The sequence below is a fragment of the Rhinolophus hipposideros genome, assembly GCF_964194185.1.
Source record: "Rhinolophus hipposideros genome assembly, chromosome: 10".
Classification (NCBI taxonomy): Eukaryota; Metazoa; Chordata; class Mammalia; order Chiroptera; family Rhinolophidae; genus Rhinolophus; species Rhinolophus hipposideros.
The window spans coordinates 24,960,175-24,981,548 of record NC_138056.1 but is presented as its reverse complement, the minus strand read 5'-3'; the positions used below and the strand labels follow the sequence as shown (position 1 = coordinate 24,981,548).

General features: G+C 32.6%; 1 protein-coding gene across 7 annotated transcripts in view; it reads right to left on the bottom strand.

The window, feature by feature from the left end:
- IMMP1L (inner mitochondrial membrane peptidase subunit 1) overlaps positions 1-21,374 on the bottom strand; it is a 69,479-nt gene that overhangs the window by 32,556 nt on the left and 15,549 nt on the right. For 5 of the 7 annotated variants that reach the window (XM_081062439.1, XM_081062443.1, XM_081062440.1 and 2 more), the window contains exon 2: positions 18,468-18,580. In XM_081062439.1, the coding sequence (XP_080918565.1) occupies positions 18,468-18,531 (64 nt within the window). In that variant the 5' untranslated portion in view covers positions 18,532-18,580. Of the gene's footprint in view, positions 1-6,131; positions 6,388-18,467; positions 18,581-21,374 lie in introns of all 7 variants that reach the window. The other 2 variants (XM_081062437.1, XM_081062438.1) reach the window with 1 other exon arrangement.

The window sequence follows — 21,374 nt, the reverse complement described above, 5'->3', positions numbered from 1 at the left end:
TAAGAAAGACAAACCTGAAGGAACTTATTTCAGATATCAATGTTCATACAAACTTACCAGTAAGATAGTACTGTTATCAGGGTAAATCTAGACAAACAGACCAATGGAACAGAATCAACAGACCTACACATATACGGCTATCTGATTTACAACAAAGGTTCTAGTCCAGTTCAGTGGGAAAAGGATAGTCTTTTCAGTAAATGGTGCTGCGTCAACTAGATATGCATATTGGGGGAAAAAACTTGGAAAAAACTGAAATGCCCATTGGTAGACAACTGGATCAAGAAGCTGTGGTACATTTATACAATGGAGTATTACTCAGCTATAAAGAAAAATGAAATCGTACCACTTGCAATGATATGGATGGAAATAGAGAATATTATGCTAAGTGAAATAAGTCAATCAGAGAAAGACAAATATCGTATGATCTCTTATATGTGGAATCTAAAGTACTGAATAAATGAGCAAAGTAAACAAAAATAGTCTCAGAGATACAGAGGAAAAACTGATGGTTGCTAGAAGGGAGAGGGTTAGAGACAAGGAAGAAGGGGAAGGGATTAGACAGCGTAAATTGGTAACTACAATATTGCCACGGGAACATGAAAGACAATTTGGGGAATATAATCAATAATGTAAAGATTTTGTAAGGTGTCAGATGGGCATATTTGTTATTAGGGAGACCACTTCATGCACGGTGTAGATGCCTGACCACTGCACTGTACACCTGAAGCCGAAGTTGAATAATACTGTATGTCAACTATAATTATATATATATATAACTACATATACATATTATATATATAATTATATATACATATTATATATATATAGTCACGGGATATGGAGTACAGCATAGGGAATAGAGTCAATGGAATTGTAATAGATATATACAATGTCCGAGGGGCAATAGATAGGGGGAGAGGGATTATTACTTTGTGAGGGGTGAAATGTCTAACTATTGCATTGTTTTGTACACCTGAAACTAATAAAAAAAAAAGGCAATCCACAGACTGGAAGAAGATAGCTATATCTATTTAGATAGATATAGTGATATTTAAATTGATATATATCTGGTAAAGGCACATCTGGAATATACAGAGAATGCCAAAAAAATGTATACACATTTTAAGAAAGAAAAAACCTACTAAAATTGTAATATTCAATATATACCCATAACAAAAGATGAATATAAGTTGTGTGTATATTTTTTTGGCACCCCCAGAATAGAGAATTCTATCAAATCATTAAGAAAACGACAGAAAACCTAAAAAAAATTAAGCAAAAAACTTAGATTCACAAGGAAGGACATCTATATGGTTGATGAGAATATGAAAAGCTCATGATCATTTGTCATCAGGGAACTGCAAATTAAAAACACAACGAGACATAGGAGTATAAAACCACCACAGTGGATAAAATTAGAAAGAAACAACATGAAGAGCTGAAAAAGATGTGGAGCCGCTGGAACTCTCAGTCACAGCTGGTAAAAGGATAAATTTACACAACCACTTTTGAATACTGTTTGGCAGTATATACTAAGCTAATACACACCCTATGATTCAGCAATACTACTCCAATTCATATGCCACAGAAAAAAATGTTTATGTTCACCAAAAGATGTGTATGGTAATATTCATAGCAGCTATTTCACAGTATCCCAAAACTATAAACAAACTAAATGTTAACGAATTCTTATTCTACCTAGGAAACAGAATTTGTTATTTTTTATTCCCTATCACACATTTTTAAAAAACTGAGTCATTAATGTAGAGAACCAGTTCCCATAGAGGGGAGTCTATGTACTGTATCAAATAATTAATAGAAAAGCTAGGAAAAAAGAAATGAAACTTAAAAATTATGACTGTATCACACAATATAGAAAAAGTGTACAATAATCCACCCAGAACACTTTAAGAGGTTGTTTAAAATATAGTGTAACTTCATATAATGCTGTCACAAGGGAGCAAGGTTAATATCTACTTTCAACAGTTATCTACGTTATGAATAAAAAGGTTTCTTCCTATAACATAGAAAACACTATTTGGGATGTAGATCATAATGGCTCCTTTTCAATACACATAAAATAAATCCTCAAATACCAACCAAAATAACAGCAACAACAATAAGAACAAATACTTAAATATTAGTCCTTGCTATGTGCCAGGCACTGTTCTAATAACATTAACTCATTTAATTCTTATAATAACCCTGTGAGAACTTAAGTATCTCATTTATAGCTAAAGAAACCAAGGGACAGAGTTTAAGGAACTATTCATAATCACACCACTCATGGGCAAAATGAGGCAGATGGGCTCCAAAGTCCACTACTATGCCCTACTGCCACTCAGTTAAAAATGAAATAAATTTGCTGGAAATTATAAAATAGGCATGGGAAACAGGTTAGACTGATGTTAAAACTAGCTAAAAAGATGCAGCAGAGTAAACTCTAAAAGCTGAAAAGAAACTAGAGGTTTCTCCATCTTAGTAGTTTCTCAGAATCGGGGTACAAGCATAAAATCTTGATTTATATCTGACCATCGAAATAGCCTTAGAGTGATTTCAGAATACCCAAAGCCACAAAGAAAACATCCACCTGATTGTTCAGGTCTGGAATTCCTTTTAAAAGAATAGAAAGCATTTTGTTTCAGAAGTAGGAAAAAAAATGTAAAGTGTCCTTATGGAGACCACCACTTTACAGAAATGCATTCATTTTAAATTATAAGCAGCCAATCGAAGTGATTACTATCATACTTCTTTTATGTTAATAAGAGGAACAGTTAGCAATATATTAGCATTTAAAGAAGTGTTCACATTAAGAAAAGGTGAGGAGAGAGAAGTAGATGTGAAGCAGAACACAAATCCTAACATAGTTTTGCTACACATTTCTTCATTTGGACAAGACAGCAGACTTAGGACATTCCTGAGACCTCTGTAATTTCTCAAATTCAAGAATACCTTCACAAAATACATTTTTCCCATATAATGATATATATAAAGTAACCGAAAGATGTATGTCCATTTCAGACCCTGAATGGAGGTTATTGTGACTAGGAGACAACAACAAAGACTCATTAAGACATGGATACTGAGTGATGTACTCTGTTCAAAAGCTAAATAATTCACTCACACAGCAGCCTCTCTATCAAAGTAATTCAAATTCCTGCCATTTCAAAATCACCTTCGGGGCTGCTCATGAATTGTTCAAATCTATAATGTTAAATCTACTGTAAGAATTGTGCAGAGGATTTTTAAAATTTTTTTTTTAATTTTCTAGAACGGCAAATTCAAGTAGTTCTGATCCCCATAATCTACAAAGATTTTATTTAAACCTATTTATTTTGATTCACTGCCACAGGAAATAATTGCCATTACTTTAAGATTTAAAGCAGTGAATACTGTTTTAAAGCTAACTGCAGCATCAAAATAACCTGAGAACTTAATTCAAAATCCAAATTCCCAGCCTCCCATCATAGAGCTAAAGAATGACAATCTGTGGGAGCGAGCCTGCAGGATCTGTAGCTTTAATAAGCTCCCCGAAAGGACGCCCAGTAAAGGACTTTATGCTGTCCTTTGAGACCACTGAGACATACTCAACATTTTCAGAAACTTGACAAAATTTAACCATTCATTATTTTTAAACCGAATTTTAACTTTGAGATAATTTTATAAATTTTCATCAAACAAACTTTATAATGCTAATATTTCAGTGATTTTTGAAGTTTACTTTTTATGTGTCCAAAATCAAAACTCATTTTGTTTATAAAGCATAAGCAGTTGACACTTTTAATATAATTTAGTACCAGCTTCCAAACAATGAAATAAATACCAAAACCACTTCATTCATCCACTAATAATCCCCCAATGGCTATATGACCCATGTATTTCAGAATATACAAGTTGTACAGCAATAGTTGAAGGATATGCATTCAAATGGAAGAAATATCATTTAGCATTATCATTGATTAGCTGTCACTGTGCCAATCTACAGTTCATGCAAGGCCCTTTAGTACAACACTAAATCTTATAAATTACCAAAAGAGAAAATAAGAGTTTGTCATCTCTTAAAAAACTCAAGAATTCCTATGATTGACATCCAGTTCTTTTGTTACACCAGACTGTCTTTTAAAAAAATGTTTTCTTCTCATTTCTTTTACCCTACATCACTTTCTCTTATCTCCAAACATACCTCCCTTAACTCTTATTGACATCATTGTGAGACACTTGTGTATAAATTAAGTTAGTATTTATAGCTTTGAAAGATAAGCCAAATTTCTTATAAGTTAACAATAAGGTATTATATTCAAGTAACCATATCTACCTGAAAAGAATGTATATCATTGAGAAGACCTTACAGAGAAGACCTGTTTACAGTGAATTTAATTAAGATGAGTTTATTTGGGACTTTCCAAATAAGGAAATAACCAACTCTAATCAAATAAGAATAATGCCCAGGATAGAGAAGGATAAAATACTAACTCTCGAGTCATTCAGTAACCAACTGAATAAAAAGCAGAAAAGTAAACAGTGACCATGTTTAATAAAAGCTTTGAGATAAATTCTGTTTTGAAAGAAAAGCAACTTTAAAAAATTATTATATAATATAAACTGCCTTAGAAAGTTACCCTAAGAAAGTACACTACCTGGCAAAATAATTTGAAATTAGACATGAACCAAATGTTTTATATTTAAAATATAAGTAATTATCAGGATAAGAAAAATATTTTACACTGCTAATTTCATAGATAAACCTTTTCATTAGATAGAATTTTAAATAAACAGCTTTTCCAATAGTAAAAATACAAACAGAAGACTAAAGAAGTCATTTATAAAGTAACATAGTGCAGTTCAGTAGAAATATTAAGCTTTCTCATTCATTCATTTTAAATGTGAAAACAAATGAAGAAACACATTTTGGAATACAATAGCTTGGACCTGGTTAAAACAAAACCCATGAAGAATGATGTTTGCTAGGTAGGTTTGATCAAAGATCTCTACATAAATTTATTATATTGTACTTTTTATTTTTCTAATAAAGACCTCATATGGAGAAGAATAAAATGTTCTATATGTAAACAGAGGTGACAAGTAAATTAATACATTGTGCATAAAGGATGATTATATTTTAGTTATTCTTACAATTTCAAAAAGTATTTCACTCACTTATATTTAGTTAAAATTTCAGAGTTTAAAAACATTAAGATTAAGGTTTTCTAATCTGTTTTTTAAAATATAAAGCTACTAAATAAAAAAAAAGATAAAAATCAAGTTCAATGAATAAATATTGTAAAAGTAAGTACTCTGGGATCATAACACTGACAACACTAATTATCTTTTCTAGTCTTGGCAGTTATGTTGCATACTGTTTGGGTGACTGATGGGATAATTTCACTTCATTTTCTCTCAGTTTATTCTGGGCCATGTAAGAGAAGAATATTAAAATAATTAACACCTCTAAACAAAGTACTTGATAAAGTTTTTAGTTGAAATAAAATGCTGAAAAAATAATCCTCAATTAACAAATACATGATTCTAGAGCAAATAACTAAACTATCTGCTAAAGGAATACTTTGACTACGAATTTTTGATTTAAAAAACTAAGACTATGCAGTATTAACATTAACTATTTTAATTTTAGGACTTTTACATATTAACACCATACGTTTTCACAAACAGTCCTTTTCATCAGCAGTGTGAGCTAGCATTACCTTAATTATAAAAAACATGTGCCTATGTATATCATTAAATGTTTTATTTATGAAAACAATCAGCAGGAATCTAAGTAGTCATAAACAGGAAAAATATATGAAAAAACAAATTATTCCAATTCCTCACACCTAGAGACATTTTATTTAATTTATTGATAATGGCCTTATATCCAAAAAACACTAAAATATTTAAATTAACATTTAATCTCAAATAGAAATCTTCACCAATAGCAAATATATTACATCACTCAACTAGAAAAAGTATAAGACATTATTAATCAAGTTTTCTACTTGAACATTTTAATAAATTTTAAGTTATACATAGTTTATAATTTATATATGTCTTACATAAATTGTAAGTCAAATAGCTTATATGGCTACATATTTTAAATAATTAATAGAAAGCATATTCTTTGCCTTGATCACCTGATTTTTGGTTGTTGTTTATAAAATTAATCACAGTTAGCAGGATAGAAATCGCTTTGAGCTTCATGAATGACATCCAAGAGATGGGAAAGGATTAGTTCTCAGTTGCTGCCAGTTATAGCGCCAGGTGGCTTTTTCTGCAGTGAAGGTGTTACCGATAATCCCATTACACTGGTACTAAATCTTGCAGACATCAAAATTATCACCAAGGTTCCTTTTCATCCCATCCTTTCCAAATGACTGGAAGTCGCTTCACCTGAAAGAAGTCAAATCCACATGCAGCTGCTGTTTTAGCAGGCAGCAAACTCCCTGAGAATGCCAGTCGTGATTCAATTTTGCTGTGCTGGTGGCCCCCTATTCCCTGTCCAATAATACATCTGTTAAAAAATCCTACAGCTACAAATCAAGTTTAATCCTACCAGGGACCTCATGTTGGTCTTGTCTTCCAAAAAGGCAGCAGGTTCTGCTGTCTATCTTTGCTAGCGTCTGGGGAATACCCTTTAAATCCCAGCCCTACTTAGAAGAATAAGCTAAGGATCACAAAACATGACCTCAAAAACCCTGATATGACTATATTCTGACCCAGAGGCATTCATTCTAGGTGAAGATTAGAACTTTGCATAATAAGATTACACAGCAAGTGAATGATATCAAGGGACTATCCATATGCAGCCGCCTGGTTTTCTATAGACAGCCTGTGCTCTGCAATATGCAGTGCAGACGAAAAAGAGCTTGGTCTTTCTAGCTGAAATAAAATAGATTCACATAAATTAGTTGGCCATTTCCAGATTCCTAAATCCCCTATTACATCTTTTATTGACAGCTCCTGTGAGGATAGCACAAATGTTATTCCTTTTTAGTCTGTGCTTCTATAACAATCATGCTCTGTAATTGAAATGTACATAGATTATGGCTCAAAATTAACATCTTGTTTGCTGTAATCTTGGATTACAATTCACTGTGTACATAATAAAATTAGGAAATCAATGGATGGATTTATCATCTCCAAGAAACTAGAGCTATTGTTTAAAGAGTAGTTTAACATTTTGTGCCAATGCTTTCAATGCAGAAATCACAGACAGAAGTCAATAAAAACTTGAGTGAGAGAATACAACAGGCATCAGCCAACATCTACATAAAAGTTAGATTACATAAAAATTAGCTGATTTCCCTCAAAATTTAGAAAATATGAAAAATTCACAGATCTCATGAACATACAATTTTCTCTCTAAACCATACTTGAGCAAGAAGGTTAATTACACATAAGAAGGTCTCTACTTTTTATAAAGTAAGTACGGTAGCAGTATTTTATATAAGTCGTCTTGATCATTTTATACGTTAAGATATATGAATCAATTTCAAATCAATTATAACTCGATTTTATAATTCTTAACTGTATGTTTTTAAAGTACTTAGTGAAGTAAATCCTCCTTATATTTGAATATATAGAGAGCATTTAAAATGTATAGTATCCTAGATATTTAGAAAACAGTATGTTCAGCTTTTTTCTTCTAAGAAGTTTAAAGCTACACCAGATCTAAGCAAACTTATATGAAGAGATTCATATACATTCATACAAACACCTAAACAAAAAAATTCTAAAAATGCAAGGAGGAAATCTCAACTTTATATTGAAAAGTAGGTATTAAGAATTGCCGTCGAATTCTTGTAAAACTAAGCTCCTTGGTATACTTATTTGACAAGTCTGATTTGCCCACAATTGCTGAGGAACATACCACATCCATAATATTATCCATTATCTGTTTACCATCACAATATCTTTCAGCATATCTGAACAATATCTGATAAGTACTCAGGAGTCAAGTGACATAATTCTGATTTTGAGTATTAATCAGACAGCTATATACCAATATATCAGTGTATACATATACCAATATATCAGTGATACATATATATACCAATGTATCAGTGGTAGAGTTATAAAAACCTGTAATTTCAACTACATTGCACATGAATACTCTTTGATTATTTTCACTAGGATATTACTAGAAAAATAATGAGCAATGCAAAAAAGACACATTTCTGTTGTGATATTTATAAGTAATACTTTAGAGCAATACTGTTCAATAAAGTAGCCACTAGCTACATATACTATTGAGCACCTGAAATGTGACTAGTCTAAATTGAGATGTATTGAAAGTATGAAATATACATAGGGCTTGGAAGATTTGGTACAAAAAAAAGTAAGAAATTTTATATTGATTACATGTTGAAAAGATATTTTGGATATAGTGGGTTAAAAACATGCGACTCATATTTCTATTGGACAGCACTGCTTTAGTAGATTACACATTTTCAATAATATACTCTTAAAGTAACTGAAATTGTATAATTAAAATACTAAAGCAAAGGGTTATTATGGAAGAACAAACATTCTAGTGTTAAATTTGATAGATAAGCCTAGCAAAGAAACAACAAAATGCTGTTATTTTAGCATCTATTTCATATTTCTAGCTTAAGGGCAGTGAAGGAGAAGGAACCAACTAAATCACTGAAGATCATGTACCAAAAAAGAATGATGTTTTATAGTTACAAAAATGCTTTAGTCCAGTAAGCATGGGTTTTTAGAAAAAGTACATCTTGGGCAAATTCATAAAAGACTACTATAGTCTGTGTGTTACCCCTCATTGAGTCCAACAGACAGCAACTTCAAAGAACATGTCTGCATCTAGCAAGGGCCATGATTTTTTTCCTAAGGTGCTATATAACTGTTTATATTCAAATTTTTAAAAATACATCATAAGTAATAACTATAGATATTTGAAGCATTTAGTACATTTCAGAATTTTAGCAGAATGAAAAAGGTCAATTTTATAAATTATTAAAAGCTGCTTTTCCATTAGTCTTCGCATCATATCCAACAATGTAGGTTTTCAAAAAAGTCCATTCATGAAAAGTATTACAGAAACATGAAAAACTGTAAATAGTTAAACAATAAAACATACACCTAATTTAATTCAAGATAATTAATGACAGATTTAGTATGACCACAGACAATTGATAGTATGTCAACCTTTGTCATACATTGGAGTATTATTTCAATACAAACAATAGTACCTAAAGCATTAATTCATTTAAAATTTGATTTTTCATAATTATTATTTTATAATATTTATCTAAAATACTAAGACTAAAGATGAAATACGATATCAATAAATAAGATGGATAATATGTAAATCAGTTATTTATGACCTAATCATGCCACTTTTTCCTAGCCTTTTAAAGTTATATATTTCTTTCCTTTGGGTACATATGTGATACTTGCTTACAAGTATCACATACACACACACAAACACACACAAACACACACACACACAAATAATAACAATAAAAGAACTTTCTAACCATCACTATGAGAGCAATGATATTCAGTCTTAGTTAATCCCTAGACATCCAAATTCACGAATAAAAATTCATCAGTTTTAAATACACTGAGCCTATTAAGCAAGAACAAAAGCATATGCACAAAAGAGCTTTTAATATATTTCAAAGCCCACAAGAGCCATGGTCTCATTAAAATTATAAATTACACAAACATGGAATGAAGATTCAAACTGCAGTGCAGCTAAGCAGATTACAGAAAACCCCGCGTTCCATATGATAACACACCATGGCCCTCCCAGATGGGGGCTTGGAACAAAAAGGCCATCACCACAGCTAGGGAAAACCTCCTTGTGATCTCTGGTTTCTGTTCAGCAGATGACAGCCAAATAATATGTTGATTATTCTGTTTGTGCTGCTAAGCTTGTAAGATGGAATAAAAGCGATATGATCTATTGTGAACCCAATGCTAATGTGTCGCTCCACTCATAAATAATATACCGGATTTATTTTGGAACTATCTTTTATCTGAATTTCAGGTTTTAAATTCATGAATTAAATAAAAGCCAGGATAAAATATTACTTAATTTGATGCTTTAAACTAAAAAATGTACAAGACAAGTGAAAAATATCTAAGTGGTTATTTAAAAGTCAAGTACAGTCACCTTTCTTTAATTTCAGCACAGTAATCAGAGAAAAAAATACATTTTTAAATAGGCAATTATTCTCATTAAGAAATGTAAATGCAAAATTAAGTATTATGAAATTAATAATATACATTATTGACAAGCTAAAACTAAAATAAAAAATCTTCTGCAACACAAATAATAGCACATAATCAGAACATATATCTCAAATATTTCTGAATAAAATGTATCACTGAAGGCCTAATGAATGTTCATAACATGTACCAAATTGATGCTCACAACATCTACTCAAAATGAAAATAATTAAAATGAGCGTATAAAAATAATTCTCAAATATAATAGCCATTATATTTCATATTGCTTTAATGCCAAAAGTTAAAACCTAATTTTCCCCTCAATTAGATATCTTAAACTTTAACAGAGTGAACTATATCCAAATGAGGTAACTGGGATCGTGTCTGTAAATACTTTTACATTTTTTTATATAAAAATACTTTTATAATTTTGTATTTCATGGATAAACATTTATAGAATACTAGTATTGTTAAAAATATTGAAAATGATAACATTTATTTTCCCACCCCAGAAACTCTTCCCTGAATAATCTAGTAGACTCTCTTTAAAGGCAAACAAAATAAACAAAGCAGTACATTAAAGCTACAGTTGAGGCAAACATAGATAAACACATTGTTTTCGTAAGAGAGTATTTTGTTAAAAGTACATAATTATGGTCATTAACATAAATCCACCTCCTTTTTCTGTCTAGAGATAGATTCTTGAGTCGAAAAAGCAGAGCAAAATTGCCTAAAACGAAAATACAGTCTAAAATTACAGATCTAAAAGTAACACAAAAACACGTTTCGAGAGTAAGAGAACAGAATATCCTTGGAGTAGACAGATACTTCTTAAATAAGATGTCAAAAACATTAAACATAAACGACAAACTGGACTACTTTAAAGTCATAAACATCTGTTCAGCAAAAGCACTATTAATAATTGAAAGGGCAAACCTCAGGGCAGGAGAAATGTTTGCAATACCTATATTCAATGAAGAACTCATACATATTCCAAATATATGAAGAACATTTACAAAGAAAAAAAAGACAGCCCAACAGAAAAGTGTGCAAAGGAGGTGAACAGGCACTTCACAAAAGAGGATCATGAAATAAGGAATATACATATGAAAAGGTATTCAACTTCATTTATCATCAGTGAACTAGAAAGCAAAACAATAATGGTTTACTATTTTATACACACCAGAATTTGGAAAACAAAAGAGGTGAAGCAAAGAATCGAGTGTTAGTGAAGAAGTGGAGCAACAAGAACTCTCACATCAATGTAAACTAACACAACCATTTTAGAAATCTGTTTGGCAATATTGGTTAAAGTTGGATGTATATATACTTATGATCCAGTAATTTTGCTTCTAGATATATCCTCAAAAGAAACCCTCAAATATATCAATCAAGATATGTATTAGAATGGTTATAGTAGTGTTGTTATATGGAAAGCACCCCAATGTCCATTAACAGAAGGGATAAAAAATAGATGTGATATAATCATACAATGAAATGCAGCAAAATTAACAAAGTACAACTACAGGCAACAATGTCGATGAATCTCAAGACATAAAGCTGAGCAAAGAAACCAGACATAAAATAGACTGTTTAATTCTATATATAAAATACAAAAACAAGCAAAACTAATTATGCTATCAAAAGTCAGGGTAGTGTAGTGGTTATCCTGGTGCAGGAGGGTAACAGTGACTGGAAGGAAACGTGAAGGTGTCTATTTCTAGAGTGCTGATAATGTCCTTTTTCTTTGTCTTTATCCAGGCGCTCGCTGCTTACATGGGTGTATTTGGCCTCCAAAAAATTCACTGAGCCATCATTTATAATATGTGCACTTTTCTGTATATAGAGCTTTCTTCAAAAAGTCAGTTTTACACACAAATACACAGATATACAAAGGTAGTCAAAATCTTTGTCACAAGAAATTTAGGAACAATTGCCATATCAGAGGGTGCCAAAAAAATGTATACACATTTTAAGACATGAAAAACTATTAAAATTTTAATAGTCAATATATACTGATAACAAAAGATGAACACAAGTCACGTTTGACTTCTGCAATTACAAGAGGTGCTCAAAGTGGTCACCATCAGTGTAACTTTAATACAGTTTTTTCCTTTCTTAAAATGTGTGTATTTTTTTTCTCTCTGTATGTAATCTAAAAGAAAAAAGTAAGGGTTCTGATACTACTTACTTGAGTAATCAAATTTTCAACTCCATAGCTGAGATAAGTTCCTGTACTCAAAAATGGAGGAGCAACAGCCAATGAGCCTGTTATCGTCTCCCATTCTCCAACCTACAAAACCATATTTTCAGAGGTATCTGGCCTTTGTGTCAGAAGTAGCTGCTGCTGCTGCTGCTGCTATTATGACAGACCTTCTAAAACAGTCTCAGGACTGAAATGTCTTTATGTGGGAAACTAAAGTCTCACAGAAGAAAAGGCAGTACAAAGAATATATATTTGCCATTGCCCCGTTGCCCTCAAATTTCATAAAACTTTGTTTAATTATGAAAGCTTATTACTTAGTTTAATAGGAATCTCTTGAAAAGTTTTACTTTACTTTTCAACGAAGGTAAAGAAAATATAATTAATTCATTAATATCAATATCATACCAATTAAATGAAACTCCATGACATTATAATAAACTATGTATCTCATTATCTCCCACTTAAATATTTCCCTTATTTTTATACTGGAATCAACACATGATTTACTATACTGTTGTTCTCATTTTGAAAATATACTTTAAGAAATAAGCTAAACAGATTATCAAAAGACTATGGAGTCCATTTTTAATTTGTATAACAAATATTTATTCAGTGCTTACTAGCTGCAAAGCTCTGGGGATAGATGAGTAAAATTGGCTAATTTTGTGAAAATATAGTAAAGTTATTCCATTCTCTCTCATTTGATTTACAAATAAAATTACTTTTAACTAGCAACACATTCACATATTCAAAAATTAAAACAATCTAAGACATATACAGTAAAAGTCCCTACTACTCTGTTTTCTTCACCCATCAGCACACAGGATTTACATTTTGTATACCCTTCCAGATTTTCTTTATGCAAATATAAGCATCTCTAAATATACATTTTATTCCCCTTCCTTTTACACAACAAGTAGTTTACAATACACTGTTTTAACTCTGCTCTTTTCAAATGACAATGCATGTTTGAAAATTTTCCAACTCTGCATGTAGAGAACACTTTCTTTTTTTTATAGCTGTAGAGTATTTCATTGTATAGACATACCACAGTTCATTTAACAAGTACCTTACTGGTAGACATAAGGGGTGTGTCTAGTCTTTTGCTACTACTGCAAAAAAGCTACACTGAAAACTCCCATGCATATGTTATTTTATAGATACACAAGTATATCTGTAATACATTCCCAGAATTGGTACTGAGACAAATGTGTAAATGCATTGGTCTTTTTCTAGAAATTGCCAAATTATGGGGTTTGTGTCATTTTCCATTTCCACCAAATATGGATCTTAGAAGTATCCTAAAAAAAGCTATTCCTCTCTTTGGGCCTCTAAGATATTTTGTTCATTGGGCAAATTCTCACAAAGATGTTCTCATTGCAAAAAACTATATGAAGCTGCTTATTTTTTCCCCTAAACGAATGTGTAAAATTTGTTGACTTAGTAAGTTTAAGAGCAAAGGAATTTTCAAATGTAAAAAAATTTCACTGACATAAGAACTTACTTGGGATCGCAGATTAATCTTTGGGATAGCAGTTGTCTACCTTCCCAATATCTCCTGTCATCTAGAAACAAATATACCCGCCACTCGTTTTTCAAATTTTTGTTGAATAGTTTGTAATTGTATAGGCAGTCAAAAATGCATTTCACTTTTAAATGAATGTCTTCCTGAAGACTTAAACGTTTCCACGAAATCAAATTTGTGTTATTTCTATATTTTCCTTTAAAAAGCTTTCATTTAAAGGTGGTTTAATCTTTGCGACTGCCATTTTCAATAGGTAGTATTAATACATTGTTTTCATTTCACTGCCCATCCTATCAAATATTTTATAATTAGAAAACAACCACTTAAGTCCACTGGATTTCCTATTTGAAAGAATCCTTAAGTAAATCCAGTTTCATTATCACTTTTCTGTAAGAGAATATGTACATTATAGTTTTTATTTCCCACATTAAGAATATACCTGTATATGCAATCTATGTTTCATTTCAATCATCCAGACATTGGTTGGAAAAAAATCTAAGCCCCTGAAACAAAGTGACTAGCCAGCTGCTGACCCCAAAGTAAATTTTAAAAAGCTGCCACACATTCTATGCCTTTAGTCAGTAGATGGAGTAGAATCATACTTAAACTCTCACCGAAGCAATGTATAATGTTAGGCAAATGCTCTTTTTACTATTAGAGTCAACATAATGCACTCACAGCGAAACACAAGAATTACCTAATATAGATAAAACAAAACAAAAAAAAACCCAACAAACGAAACACATCACAAGTAGCACCCACGACATAAAAGCTTATCAGTCTAGTACAATTTAAGAGAACAGTCCTACACAGCATAACCATCTCTGAGGAAACCACATAGATTCTGTGAAATGACTGATGTTCACAATGACAACTCTGAGCCGCCAAACAAAACAAAAACCTAAATTATTCTTAGTGTGTCCTGCTTAGGAAAACAGAAGGGTAAAATTTAGATTTTTAGAAGCATCTTAGAAAAATATTCTTATAGAAGAAATTTTGACACATTCAATTATCCACAAAATTAACAGATGAAGAATATAACATTTGTTAACAATAGCCCAATGGATGAAGAATTACTCAAAATAAAATTCAAGTTAGAATATACGATGGCTGCCTTTTGCTGATGAACTGTGATAAAGTGCATTTATACTCGAGGGGCTTTAAACATACCATTCCCTGTGCTAAGCCAGTTCTTGGTTCATAGTCAAAAGAATATCTGATAATTTCTGAAAGCTAGTCAAATCAAGCAAATTTTCCACTTAAATGGCTGGACACTCAAGAAAATATCCCGATTTCACTTTTCACTTTGTTTTCTTTAAATTGTGATTGTCTAGTAGATAGGTTGGTTTGGTTTCTAGCTCCAACTTGCTAAATGACCTTGTTCAAGTAAATCAATCTCTCTAGCCCTCCTTTGTTTCTTCAATAAAGTGGTTATAGAAAACATGACCTGATAGTAAACAAGAAATGTGCTAATAAAGTAAAACAAAGAGTTACTGCATTAGGTCCTATATTATATTTATATATCTATACATATACTATTTAAGCTATCACGAACTGTAGGCCACTTTGCCATATATTTAACGCCGACAGTAAAATTATAATCACTTCAGAATCTTTTCCAATATTTAATGTGTTACTCTCATGATACAACAAATTTCTCAGATAGTCACTTAAACTAATTTAAAATACCACTATAATCAATTCTCTTTAACCTGTAAACGACTTTTTCCACCTGACACATATAAAAAATAACACATGAAATATAAAAGAACGTTCATGGCAATGTCATTTATAATAGCCAAACAGTAGAAACAACCCAAACATCCACCAACAACAGAACAGATGAATTCTGTCATATTCATTCCAAAGGAATATATAGTAATGAAAATAAACAAAATAAAACTACATGCAACTACATAGATGATTTTCTAAACATAATGCTGAGTAAGGGAAGAAAGAATACATATGATTCCCAAAAACGGAACTCACCAGCCAGTCCACCCACATGCCATGCCACCCGGTACCCCAACCGAACACCAGAGCCGAGCCAGCATCACGGGTGTCACCAGCCCTAAGGGAAGCACGAAGGCTGGTCACAGTCTCCAGGTTCAGGTCAGTGTCCAACATGAGTGATGAGTTTGGCTCTCGGGTCTGGACTTGAGCGCCGCCACACCAGCCCCCTTCCTGTGTCTGTGCCCAACCGCAGCTGCCACACTCCAGGAACTGCTTGATAAAGGACAAAGCACACTGGAGCTAAGGCGCATGGGAGCTCCATGGAGAGCAAGGACTTCTTCCAGCTATTGGAAGATGACGCATGCCTGATGGGGCTGGGGCTGGGGCTAGGGCGCAGCTGGAGCTCCAGCAGGAGTGGGGGCTGTCACATGACCTGGGCTGGGAGAAGCCCAAGCTCAGCAAGGTTGTCACCTTCATCACCCTCAACACATACAAGCAAAACCCTCAAGACCTCTTTGGCAGCCTGAATGGCAAAGCCACATTGTAGGAACTTTCCTCCATGAGCTGTGACTTTCAAGGACTTGGTCCAACAGAAGTACTCAAGGAGCTCCTCCAGCTGGATCTGTATGCTGCTGCAAGGCTTGGGTCATATATCCTGGGCATTTCCTCCACCCTTCATCATGCAATGGAGCGGGCTGAGCAGTGGCAGTGGCAGCAGCAGGGTCACCTCCATCCCTACTGAGAAGGGGCTCTGAGCTCTGCCCCTCACTTGTTCCAACAGACACACTATGAGGACTGTGACAGTGTCAGTTTGGGTACTAGATACTAACCTGATGTCCCCCACTGTCCTCGGACTGCATTACAATAGGCCCTATCAGCATAATGCCTTCCACCCCTAGCCTACACCCTTTCCTGAAGAATGCTGTCCCTTCCTAGCCATCTTGCCAGCCTCCCACTTATCCTAAAATACCCCAAACCTGTCCCCAGGCACCCTGATCCCACCCTGATTGCTGCTACATCTAAATTCCTCACAACTCCTTCTACGCCTAAGCTCCCCAGTACACTGAAGACAGCCCTCTCTGAGATTTCGTTCTTCACACCCTTCCCCCGCAAAACAGCAAACACATTTCCAATAAGAATGTTTGCAAAAAAGAAAAAAGAATACATATGATTCCAGAAAGATTAAAGAGATAAAAAGCAACATATTGCTGAGGAATACATATAAAAGTGGTAAAGTCATAGAGAATTATATAAATAATTACCATAAAAATCAGGACCTGGTTACCTCTAAAGAAAAGGAAGGTTATATCAAGGGTTTCTGGGATGCCAGTAATGATCTATGGAAACATGGATGTTTGCTATATACTTACTCATTTTACTACACATTTATGGTACTATGTGAGGTTATATTTCACATTGAAAACTTTTAAATGATATATTTTCTGAAATAATATATTCTTGCAGAGAAGAAAGAGAGGGCTTCTCTTTTTTGCTAACAATTCTATTTTCTTGGTGTACATTGTTACTTATTATTGCAATATTTTAATAATAAAGAACAAGTTACTATGCCTAATTCTCCATAACCCTAACTAACAGATTTCATAGGCTTTCCCAATGGCTATCAAAAAAGTACCAGGCTGTTAAAGAGTATAAGATCAGTTATCCTGCTAAATCTTTGCTTAGCTCAATGTTGGTTCTGTTACTTTTTCTTATTACTTTCCAAAAAAAATCTACATTATATCTGGACAACAATTTTATACAGGATACACTTCAAAAAATGTATTTCAGCTCAAAAGTAGGAAGAAAAACACTTTTAACTCTCACACATTTTCAAACAATTTGGGGAGCACCTGTGCATGCCTACAATGTGAGGGTTCATGATAAAACTGACACAGACACTACACTTGAGGTCCAACCCAATGTCATGCTGTGTATCATTCACTGTGTGTACTAGAAAACATGATAGCTGGATTATAAAATGCTACATAAAACAAATTACACTTAAAATCCACGGTATAAAATGTAACGTAGGGTTACTCATTCTAATTAGACCCAACAATGCCTAATTTAAATTACGCTAGAGCTGTTTTAAATATTTGCTTTAGAAAAACAAAAGTACAGGAAGGGAATTTGATTTATTACAAGAGATAATAATAATAATTATAATTTAAAAACTGACTTAAATTACAAACAGACACAATTTAGAAAATCCTAAAAGTTCCATCACCTACAATCATCCTTCAATGTATAACTTTTAGATGCCACCAAACAGGAAGGAGACCATGAAATTGAGAAGCAAGACTGTGAGCACTTTCATCCTGCTCCAGATATCAACACGATGGCAATGGTATCCCTCAGTATGGTAAGAAAGTTGCTTTTGTTGTACACGGCTGTTTTCTTGTGAATGCTGCTGATGATTCCCATCCCTAGCGGGTCCAGCTAATCAATTATTTGCCCATCTATTTGCCCACCTATTAAGTGCCAACTTTAAAAAATTACAGTGTCCAGCAGGGAGCAGCATTACAACATTCATAAGACTTAACTCAAACATGAACTGGACAGAAGAAAAAAGAAAAAAAGCCCACTTACCATAGGTCTGTTCTACAATACATTCAATGTTTAGGGCAGTTGCAGGGCTTCCAGAAAAAAACATCTAAAGCATGTCTCAAAGCATATATGGGTAATCCACGGTTTCAGGATTCCTAAAGCAGAAAATCAAAATTATTAGGTAAAGGCTTCTCTCAGCCATGTTAAGTTGAATTAACATATAATATGACTAAATGTCTCTCAGTTGTTAAGATGTGGCTTCCTCTTTAGCAGGTCAATGGGAGTTTGAATCAAATACTCAATGAAATTTTGGATTAAATGATTCTTAAAAACCAAAATAATAAAGTCCTTTATCAGGAGAGAATTTAAAGTAGAAGAAGAAAGTAAGTAGGTGACATAATATATTAATCAATCTAATCAATCTATAGAGAACTGTGTTCAAGGCCTTAAAAAAGTAGATAAGCCAATTATACACAGTTCTGATATACCAAATTCCTCTAAAATTTGCAGGTAATAGAGAGGACATAACATTCATTTCTACATGTCAGCATGAATAACCTGAAGTTAATTTTAAGCATGAAAAGGCTTAGAAAAGAAGTAGTCTGTAATGCTGGTGTGTTAAAGACTGATTAGCTAGATATTTACTGAATATGAAGAATGCATATTGTGGAAAAATCATGTGAGAAGTAGTATGACAGAAGTAAAATATATTACTGTCTTGGATATCAAAACCTGTCCCATATTCAACTATAACAACTCGATGTCAATCATTATGACTGAAAAAAATGTCTTAGCCCCATTTTTATTTAAAATGTTAAAATTCTGCTTTATGTTTATGTGCGACATTTGAGTGTCTGCACTGAAAACTAAATTTTTGCCATTAAAAGAAAATAACAGCATATGAACATGTATCTTAAAATACATAATTACATCTAACTGACAGTACACAATATCAAATATCAATATATCGACATGTGAATAATATATTCAATTGAAATTTAATTAATATGTAATATAGTTCCTACTATTTTCTTCAGGGAAAATGACATGAGAACCTTGAGTGTATGATATCAAGACTATAGTGACTCTAACAATTTATTAATTTGACTGAAGCTATTTATTATATATTAATATTCTACCCTTTATCATTAAGTTATTCATGATATTGTTTCTTATCTTTTGTTCTCCTTAAAGTCTTCCTCTTATCCTATTTGCCTTTGCTATAGTACATGTCACTTTTCTGATACTTGCTTACTTCTGCCAATCAATCTTCCATCTCTTTAGTGTTTCAACCGCAATTTTTGATTTATTCAATCTCCTCTCTTTATAACCCTACCATCTTTTCTCCTTAAACCTTAGGACCCTTAAAAGTTGAATTGTTTTTCTTTTTTCTGTAATACCAGTCTGCTTAAATACACTCTTTCACCCATTTACAGGCACTGTACTTGATCTTAACAATCTCATCTGATTGGAAGACTCAAGTAAATATACGTAAGTTATATTGCTGCTGCTTGCAAAAATAATTTTTCCTCTGAATTATTTAAATATTTGAAAAACTCATTAAACATTTTGGAGTTAATCTTGAAACCACCCAAAAATCTCAAGGAAATCTAACTTCACAAACTCATTCCAGTCAATTTGAGACCATCACTATTCTAAAAAAAGAGGTGGATCTACTACATTGATGTGAATACTAATACTTTTTTTTAAGTCAATAGAACTTCAGTATTGTTTATTTATATGTGCATACACATGTGTATAATATCCTCATTAAAAAGCAAGGTCACATTTCTAATATACATTATAATATACATTATAATATATATATTTTTAATATAATGTATATTATAATTTCTAATATACATTATATTAGAAATATAATAATATATACATTTCTAATATACATTATAAAGTCTGAAAAAAGTGTTTTCCCGATTCAGGGCTAATATGATTAACATAACAGTGTTAGTATATTGTGAAATAATCTCATAACAAAATATGCACAAACCTAGAGATCTTTTTAAAAATTATAGATTATATAACACATTTATAATACACTTATCCAAAAAGAGACTGTAGTGTGTTTAGTGCACCTACAATCCCCCAAATTCACCTCCACCTGAAACCTAAGAATGTGACCTTATTGGGATACAGGGTCTTTGCAGATATAATTAAGGATCAACATGAGATCATACTAGATTAGGGTGGGCCCTAAATCCAACAAGAGTGTCCTCACAGGAGACAGAAAAAAACACACAGAGAAAACGACAACGTGAAAATGGAGGCAGAGATTGGAGTTATGCAGGCACAAACCAAAGAACAAGAGGAGCCACCAGAATCTGGAAGAGGCAAGGAAGGTTCTCCCCTAGAGCCTCTGGAATAAATGTGCCCCTGCTGACACCTTGATTTTGTACTTCTGGCCTCCAAAACTGTGACAAAGTAAATTTGTGTGGTTTTAAGCCACCAAGTTTGTGGTATTTGTTATGAAAGTCCTAGGAAATTAATATAAATTTTAGTACTGGGAAGTAGTGTACTGCTGTAACAGATAACTAAAAATAAAAAAGACTGAAGAGATCACTAGTAGAAATAGAGATGTAAAGGAGATTCTGGTGAAGGCTCAGAAGGAAGTGAACAAGATGGCAGAGAAAACTTTTAGAGAATATACATATATATTGTTAGGAATAGAATGTTGTAGAAATATGATCATTAAAGGGCTTCTGGTGAATCTTAAGAAGGAAACAAGGGGAAAGAAAGCAATCCTTGTTATAAAGTAACAGAAAACTTGGCTGAAGTGTGTTCTACTGTTGGGTGAAAAGTAGAACCTGTAAGCAATAAACTTGGGTATTTAGCTAAGATTTCCAAGCAATGTGTTGAAGGTGTGTACTGATTTCTCCTTGATGTTTGTAGTAAAATTTGAGAGAAAAGAGAGAAATTGAGGTACTGTTAAGC